General features: G+C 48.0%; 1 protein-coding gene across 1 annotated transcript in view; it reads left to right on the forward strand.

Moving 5' to 3' along the window:
• The window catches only part of CLXN (calaxin), a 12,071-nt gene extending 3,845 nt beyond the window's left edge, over positions 1-8,226 (forward strand). Inside the window, exons 2-6 of the mRNA XM_027766979.1 lie at positions 1,099-1,257; positions 2,549-2,653; positions 3,299-3,450; positions 3,706-3,810; positions 6,836-8,226. Coding sequence (XP_027622780.1) covers positions 1,099-1,257; positions 2,549-2,653; positions 3,299-3,450; positions 3,706-3,810; positions 6,836-6,895 — 581 coding nt within the window. The 3' untranslated portion in view covers positions 6,896-8,226. The remainder of the gene's footprint in view (positions 1-1,098; positions 1,258-2,548; positions 2,654-3,298; positions 3,451-3,705; positions 3,811-6,835) is intronic.
• Positions 8,227-8,972: the final 746 nt, after the last annotated feature.

Genomic DNA, 8,972 nt, shown 5'->3' on the forward strand with positions numbered 1-8,972 from the left:
TTATCCTCGGGTATCTGGCTTCCCTAAGAATGGTAGAGTAGTTCCTGTTCTTCCCTGAGGCAATGCAGGGCTGGTAACCTTCATCTTCTCACTGTCCATAGGTAGAGAAAATCCTTCTATACAGTATATTTCTCAATTGGTTTAAGACAGCTAAAGATTCTTTCTGTTGCTTATAGTTGTAAGTTCTTAATCCTTGTTTTCGGCTTCAGCTTGCTGGCCCAGAGGCCACATGACTGCCCCGGAGAGCGAGGGGGGGGGCACCTGCCGCCACCTTGGCGCGGGGCCCCGGGGGGACGCGCTGAGCCCGGGAGGGCCCACGCAGGTCCCGCCGCCGGTCGCAGCCCTGGCACGGGCATTTCCCATAATTTTTAATGTCTCTCTTAAAATGTGGTCTCAGAACTGAAAGTTGTGCTAAGCCTGAGTTGACCTGTAGGACGGAGGGTGATTTCTCCATTCCTATGTGCTAGCTTCTCTTTTCACACTTGCGTGCCCTGTCTTGTTTTTTAAAAAGTATTCAACCATAATTTCATCTGGTTTTGAAATAAAATTGTCCCCATCTTCTGCCCATACTTTACGTTTAGACTTGCTTTTACCTTGTGAATGCCAGGGGTAGCCCGTTTGCATACCTCAAACGGGGACTGGAATACCAGTGCCAATCGGTACCTGGTTCTCAGGAGCCTGGTTTCCATTTCCAGGGGAAAGCTAAGGTGTAAGTCTCACAAGGCTGTACCCCCGCACTGGAGAAGAGGCTGCCGATGTGATTTTGCATCGTGTCTGTACCAGCGCTGTAAGAGAATGCGACTCCGCAGTTAGCGCTCAGGGCACTTGGCTGGCGCTGTCTTCTCGTTCCCTGACCCTGACTGGCCTGACAGTACTCACCTGCTGGTGGGGAGGCCCTTCTTTCCATCTCCTCTGTAATGGAGCTCTGGCCATCTCCTGTGAACTTAAAGGTCGCGAATCTCAAAACGGGGGAGTCGTCAATTGACAACTATATATTTGGCGTCTAAGATGTTTGTCTGCCAACTCTAATGCAAAATTTAAGTTAGAACTTAATAGTAAAATGCATTTATGTTATATATTAGTTGTGTTCTTTCACAGTTAATAAATTTGAAGTGAACTGTCTTATAAAGCTGTTTTACAACTTGGTGGGAGAGGTCGCAGAGCGGCAAGGTGTGGTCGCTGGGCTGGATCGTAACGCATTCCGGAACATCCTGCACATGACGTTTGGAATGACGGACGACATGATCATGGACAGAGGTGAGACAGGCACGGTTCACGTTAGCCGAAGCCAGCCCTCACTGGAAAACAAGAAAACGGCTTGGAATGCGGGCCTGCTCTTGGGGGCCGTTTCCTGCTCTGCATTCCCAACTTCATGCAAGTGTAAAATCGTAACTTTGCACAAACCATAGAGAGGTAATATTCTCTCTGATTGTGTATTTATGCAGAGTACAAAGTTGGACTGAGAAATGAAGTTGCCCTTACTTCATATCAGAAAACTCAAACCACTTCTGCTGCTACTTAGTAAACACACTAATAAATAGAATAGTTTCTTTTTTTTCTTTTTTTTGGAGAGGTTTTTGCTATAGGTGCGTACACTTGCCAGAAAGACAGAGAGAGACGGAAAGCGAAAAATCACCCCCCAGGGGGGGATGGTCACGCCGCAATCCCTTCTCCTCCATTCTCCTCTCGGGATCTTGGGCACGCACGCATACGCGCCCGGTGTGAGTTTCAAGCCACTGGGTCCAAGACACGAACCGCGATCGACTGCGTAGGAGTCCAGCGACATAGCCATTACGCTAACTGCTGGTCCCATAAATAGAATAGTTTTGAAAGAACACTTAGATTTCCTCACATCTAGAAAATTTCAATAAAAACAAAGGTACCATCCTATCTATCATGCACTAGCATTGTATCTCATTAATAATCAAACCATAAAATTATTTTTTTGAAAAAATTTGCTAGAGGGCACATACATTCACTGGAGAGATGAGGGGGCGTGAGGAAGCACTCAGCACGGGGCGTGGCCAGGCCTCAATCCCGACTCTTCCATTCCTCCTTTTAGAATTTCAGACACGCATGCACACACGCCCAGCGTGTTTTTCAAGCCACCAGGTGTGGGAGTCAATCCACACGGTAAGCCATGGCAGGTCTAGCCGCCTTATCCACCAGAACACCTGCTGGCCCCTCAAACTGCGTCTGTTCTATTGATATATTTAACATATCTTCTTAACCTAGCTAGCATACTCAATACAGCAACATGTTTATTACTAATCAATACGTGATCAGTTAATGCATGACTGTTGATTAAGGAGTGATTAATATTTACATATTCAGAATGGTTTTTGTTTCCACAAAATATACAGAGAAAGTTTTAATGGTCAAATCATGTTTTCTGATCATGATTTGTTCATTTTCTCCTTCGCAAATGAAACTTGGGAGCACGAGGGCCAGCGGTTTTCTCTGAATTTCCAAAGCGAGTAATGTCGATGTAAATAACTGCTGAGAATCAAGGTTCAGCCCAGCATGACTCTGTGCCCTCTCTCATCAGTATTCAGAGGTTTCGATAAAGACAATGACGGCTGCGTGAATGTGTCAGAGTGGGTTCATGGATTGTCGCTGTTTCTTCGAGGATCTTTGGAAGAGAAAATGAAATGTAAGCGCACTGGGTCCTGTCGGTGTGCACGCACGAGTCACGTGTCTGCAGTGTTTCCGTCAGTATCCTCCGACATGCTGGTGACGTGGGCTTGTTTGTGGGCTGGCTGGTTGGTTTGAAACCCAATTAGCCTCTTTGATAAAGTGAATTCAGGTCAATTGCAATGAAAAAGTATAATGAACAGAAAATCATGAGGAGTAATTCGCGCCCAGGCGGACTGCGTGGGGAGAGTGCTACGCGTGCTAATTGTGTGCATGTGCACTTGTAGAGTAAGTATTTTACATCTCCCAGTCCTTGACCGTAACATTGATTCCAGGGTGCTGACTCTTAAATAATTCCCAGTTCATTCTGGTGGACTCTGTTTAAGGGTCCTATGTCGGTCAGTTTTCTAAGCGTTTCAAGATGAAAACATCCAGCTTGTCCCTCACCGTTCTTTCCTGTATCTGAGCGTACGCAGACGTTCTGAGGCTGGCTGACTGTAATTCAGTTACGGTACCCCAGTGTGTGCTGTGGAGTTCAGCTTGCACCAAGGCGCTGGGGTCAAGAGAGCCCCGAGACAGACCTTTGGGCTGCAGCTGTATCAGAGAACATGTCACCTGACTCCTGGCTTCAGATTCACAATTCTTTTTTTTTTTTTTTTTTAAGATTGCTTTGAAGTGTTTGATCTGAATGGTGATGGATTCATCTCAAAGGAGGAGATGTTCCACATGCTGAAGAACAGCCTTCTCAAACAGCCCTCTGAGGAAGACCCCGATGAAGGAATTAAAGATTTGGTTGAAATCACACTTAAGAAAATGGTAATTCTGAGTAGTCCAGCGTTTCATAGTGAAATGAGCATGTCAGATAGGGAGTAGAAATGAGAATTCAGACTGGTCATTTCCAGTCTCCTAGCTGGGTCAGTAGAACAATTGCACTGTGCTCTTTATTGCAATATTAAAAGTTCGTTTCACCTTCTCCACCTACTCTCCTGGGCACCGACTCACCCTTGAGCATAGCAGGAGCATGTACTTGTGGTCAGGCTCTCCACGGTGACCACGCTGCTGTCTCCCCAGGACTGTGACCACGATGGGAAGCTGTCCTTTGCAGACTATGAGCAGGCCGTGAGAGAAGAGACTCTTTTGCTGGAAGCTTTTGGACCGTGTCTACCAGATCCAAAGGTAATGATACTGCCATCTCTGAACCAGAACCCGCTCATCCAGCCAACGTTATATTGGTAGGTGGATCCAAGAAGTCATGTTCCCCCACAGACAATGCTCTAAACAATTTTTTTTTTTTTTTTTTTTAAGATTGCTTTGAAGTGTTTGATCTGAATGGTGATGGATTCATCTCAAAGGAGGAGATGTTCCACATGCTGAAGAACAGCCTTCTCAAACAGCCCTCTGAGGAAGACCCCGATGAAGGAATTAAAGATTTGGTTGAAATCACACTTAAGAAAATGGTAATTCTGAGTAGTCCAGCGTTTCATAGTGAAATGAGCATGTCAGATAGGGAGTAGAAATGAGAATTCAGACTGGTCATTTCCAGTCTCCTAGCTGGGTCAGTAGAACAATTGCACTGTGCTCTTTATTGCAATATTAAAAGTTCGTTTCACCTTCTCCACCTACTCTCCTGGGCACCGACTCACCCTTGAGCATAGCAGGAGCATGTACTTGTGGTCAGGCTCTCCACGGTGACCACGCTGCTGTCTCCCCAGGACTGTGACCACGATGGGAAGCTGTCCTTTGCAGACTATGAGCAGGCCGTGAGAGAAGAGACTCTTTTGCTGGAAGCTTTTGGACCGTGTCTACCAGATCCAAAGGTAATGATACTGCCATCTCTGAACCAGAACCCGCTCATCCAGCCAACGTTATATTGGTAGGTGGATCCAAGAAGTCATGTTCCCCCACAGACAATGCTCTAAACCCAGAAGCCCCACCGAAGAGCCTGCCAGCTCATCCCATGGTACTGCTATAACCCAGGCGGCTTCTTCCACTCACGAACTCACTCACTCATGCTGGGAGCAATTAATGAGGCTTAATGTGGGCAAGAAGCACAGATGAAAGGCTCAGTGGCTGCACTTGGGGCTCCTGTTTTCCTGGGAAAAGCCAACATGAAAACAATTACACAACAGTGTGATAAGTATTATTATAATAATAGTTCATGGCGGGCACGGCGTTTCATCCGCTCCAGGCAATGTCGTAAGCACTGTGCGCCTCATTGCCTTGTTTAACCTCCCCAGCAGCCCTATGAAGTGGGCCGTATTATTATCTTCATCGTACGGATGAGGACACAGCGGGGCACGGACTTCACGAAGCTTGCCCACATTTGCTCCAGAATTAGGTTTTGAAGGACAGAATCCCCAGGAGGAAATGGGAAGAGCAACCTAAGCAGGAGGAATGTTGCATGCACAAAATAGAGAAAGGGGGTGCCAGACGAGGGTGGGCAAGAGACACGAGGGACCAAGTCCTGTGCAGCGTGGGTTTGATCTGCATGTGCTGAGGATTCCCTGGAGGACTTTAAGAAGGTGGAGTGCTGTGGTGTATCAATACCACGACTGGAGCCAGCAAGTGACGTGGTGGTTAAGGTGCTGGGCCCCTCCATGGCCGACCACAGTTCACGTCCCAGCTCTCCCTCTCTGTCTTTCTCTGGTGAGTGCAGGTGCCTATAACAAACGAAAAACCAATAATAATAATGTGACAACACATTAATCCTTTTAAATCAATCAGTAGATAAATGCCCCCTGCTCTAGTTTGTATTTTTAGTTGGCAACTTAACATACCCACACAGGCATTCTCAACAACTCAAGGAGCTTTTTCTTCATGTCTCTGTTACAGCACTACTGACGACTCCTCTAAAAGAGATCCTTGAATAAAACCCCTGCACACAGCTGTTGGCCTCTGGCCGACATCAAGCCGCCACTGTCTCCCAGGCTAGAGTACAAGCTTCCTTGGTCCCACCGTGACCGCCCCCGACCTCGCTCCACAACATGCAGAGTATTTGACAGTGCCGATGCCGCCCTGCCTTCCTGTGCTCAGAGCCCTGCAGCGGACTCCGCAGCTCAGCGGCCCTTCCTCTTCTCCTGTCACACCCCTGCTGTCTCTCACACGCCGCAGGCGCCGCACCAGCCGTCCCCCGTCCCTCTCTCTGTGCCTTTGTAGGCACTTGGCATTTGTCCAGAAGTCCTTGTCCTTGACCTTCCCATGGCTACCCTCTCACTTCACCCCATCTCTGCTCAAAGGCCACGTCCCCACAGGGCCTCCTCTTGACCATTCCCTGGACCAGCTAAACTCCGCTTTCTTCTTTGCAGTTCTTTTCACTGCCAAAAATACGTTTAATAACTAACTGTCTCTCTCCATGCAGCTGTGAGCTCCCCGAGGTCAGGAACATCCTGCCGTACTTCTGCGTGTTCTGTGTGCAGCACGTGGCGGGCGCCCACTGCCTGGTGGGCGGATGGCTCTCAGCAGTGCCTGGAGAGTTCTGGGTCAGGCTCCTTCCACCTCCTCAGGAACATTTCATCATTTGCCATTACCCTTCCCCCACATCTCCTACCTCTTCTCTCTCTAGTAAAGCCTCCTATTAAAATCTTAACAGATCCTGAACTTTGCCACTTGAAGAACAATCTGAGAGATCAAGGAAGGAAGTAAAGAAGGTTACACTGATTCCATACTGTTCCTTCCTGTCCAGTGACTTTCCTTCTTACAGCCAGATTTCCTGAAAGAGGTGTCCACTGTCACCCCCAAATCTGCCCTCCTGGCTAGCAAAGCCCATGACTCTGGGTTCTTGCTCCACTGGCCCACATCCCTTCCTTACCGCGGCTCAGTCTGGCTCTGTGCTCCCAGCATTCTTCTGCTTCCTGCAGTGGCCTATCCGTGCCCCAGTGTCCTCCTGAACTTCCCACGTCCACTGCTGCTGGGCCACCTGCAGCCCTGACCCACTCTCCAGCTCCCAGCCAGACTCTGCCCTAGGCTGGAGGCTCCTGGAGGGCTGGGTCTTGGGTCTGGTCAGCCGCTGTGTCCTGGGACCACGCTCTGCACTTGGAACACAGCCCTGGTGCAATCTGAGGGTGCAAACGTGGACATCGCGTTCTCGAGACTCGCTCTTCCTCTGTGATTCTGTCTCTGCACACTAAGGAGACGTGTGCAACATTTTGGGTTGCCCCGCCTCCCTTGGAAGTCTGTGCTAAGTTTAACATTTATTTTACAGAGTCAGCTGGAGTTCGAAGCCCAAGTATTCAAAGACCCAAATGAATTCAATGATATGTGAATACCTAAATGTTGTATCGGCTCAAGTGAGTAAAAAAGGTCATACATATTGTCTGTGTCTCCCTGCTTCGCTCAGAAGGATAACGTGGAATAGTGTGTGGGGGTGGAAATGGGGTTCGCGTACGTGCACCCATGTCCTCCTGCTATAAGGTGCAAGTGAAACCAATGGAAAACGAGAGCGTCCTTACCAGACTGGGCTTGGCCAAATAACCGTTGCTGGAGATTCCGTATCATGTAACCCACCTGCTGAAACGTAACTGTCACAAAACTTCCGGGCCCATTAAGTGAATGAAGTAAGTGTCTGTGAATTATGGATACAAATATTCTTTATGTCAAGGAGACCGGGTATACAGTGAGAATCACTGAAACTGCTGAATTTCTTTGGGGCAATAATAATAAAGATGGCGTCGAGTCGGCGCTGGCGTTGAACTCCGAAGCACCTTTCGGCATGGCACTGAGGGAGATTCAGGAAGTGAAAGATACAGAGATCTCCTGTGATGTGATTCTATTACGTAGCTTATGCAAGTGTCCTATGCTTAATTTTGAAAGACTGCCAACCTCGCCATCCGCTGCAGTATTAGCACCCCTTTCACTGTGATTTGTAGTTTCTTGAGGTAAGTAACTGTGAAAAACTGTGCTATTCCGTTTCTCAGTGTATTCGAGGCTTTGCTTTGGCGCCCTTACTGGATTGCAGGTGTCCGAGGGCAGGGTGTTGTCTGCACACCTTCACACCACCCTAGCCATCATGGCGTACAGTGGCCCTCGGTACGTGCTGCAGTGCAAACTGCTATAATGCAAACTGGTGAGCAGAAGAGGGCCGCTCTGTCTTGTCTTGGGTTTAGCAGATGAGAAAGGGCACGGCCTTCCGTTCATCTCACGTCATTCCAACCCACCCCCTGCATTGCGGTAGGCTGCCGACCCTCCCTTGCCGTGGCTCCCAGCGTCTCTCTGCCCTAGCCCAGTCTGCAGTCTGCGAGCCACCGTCTGAGTGCACTTGCAGTGTCCGTTCCCCTCTGCCTGGGTGGGATTCCACTCATGCCTCCCTGTCCGGGACCACATCCCACTGTGCCCTAACCGTGCCCCACGACTGTGAGCTCCTGAGACAGCCTGTCCCTCCTGCATCCCACTCCACTGGCCCTGCAGCAGGTACTGGTGGGCGGGATACGGGATACGAGAAAGGGCTCGTCAGGTGCATCCGAGTTGTGCTCTGCCTCTAAGACGCATGTTAGCAGCTGAGAGAGGTGTTATAGGATGCCAGTGCCCTCCAGGTAGGAACTCTAGAGGCTACTTGGAATAGTACCCCCATTTTTTACTGCCTATCCACTGTTAAGTTTGAGCAAATGAATATATAAAAAATGAACTGTTACTAATAAATGGAATAAACCATTTCATGAAATATATGGAAAAGTACTTTACTGTGCAAGTGTTTTCTTGAAACCATAGATTCTTAAATAGATAGTCTTTGACTGGGGCTATGTCACTGGACTCCCATGTAGTCGACTGCAGTTCGAGTCCCGGACCTGGTGGCTTAAACTCATGCCAGGCGCATGTGCATGCGTGCCCAAGATCCTGAGAGGATAATGGAGGAGAAGGAATTATGGTGTGGCCATCCCCCCTGGGGGGTGATTTCTCACTTTCTGTCTCTCTGTCTCTCTCTGTCTTTCTGGCAAGAGCATGTGCCCCATAGCAAAAACCTATCAAAAATAAATTAATAAGATAAAAGGTAGGCTTTGACACAATTTTTCTATTTGTAATAGGTGTAAATTATGTGCATTGCATTTAATATTTTACATCTTTACAGAGGATTACTGACAATGTGTGTGTTTATGGTGTATGACTTCACATTTGGAAATATGTGAACATCATGATGTAATCACCGTAATCGAGCTGGTCAGTATTGGGTTGTCTGGAAAGTCATGATGAATGTTTGCATAGAAAAACGTAGAAAAATACATCACTACTTTCCTGACAGCCTAATATATTCATTACTCCACATAGTTACCATTTTGTTGTCTGCGTGATCCACTCCCTTAGCAAATTTCAAGTATATAATACGGTATTGTTAATTACACTCACGT

Source organism: Tupaia chinensis, unplaced genomic scaffold (genome assembly GCF_000334495.1).
Source record: "Tupaia chinensis unplaced genomic scaffold, TupChi_1.0 Scaffold143811_1, whole genome shotgun sequence".
Taxonomy (NCBI): Eukaryota; Metazoa; Chordata; class Mammalia; order Scandentia; family Tupaiidae; genus Tupaia; species Tupaia belangeri.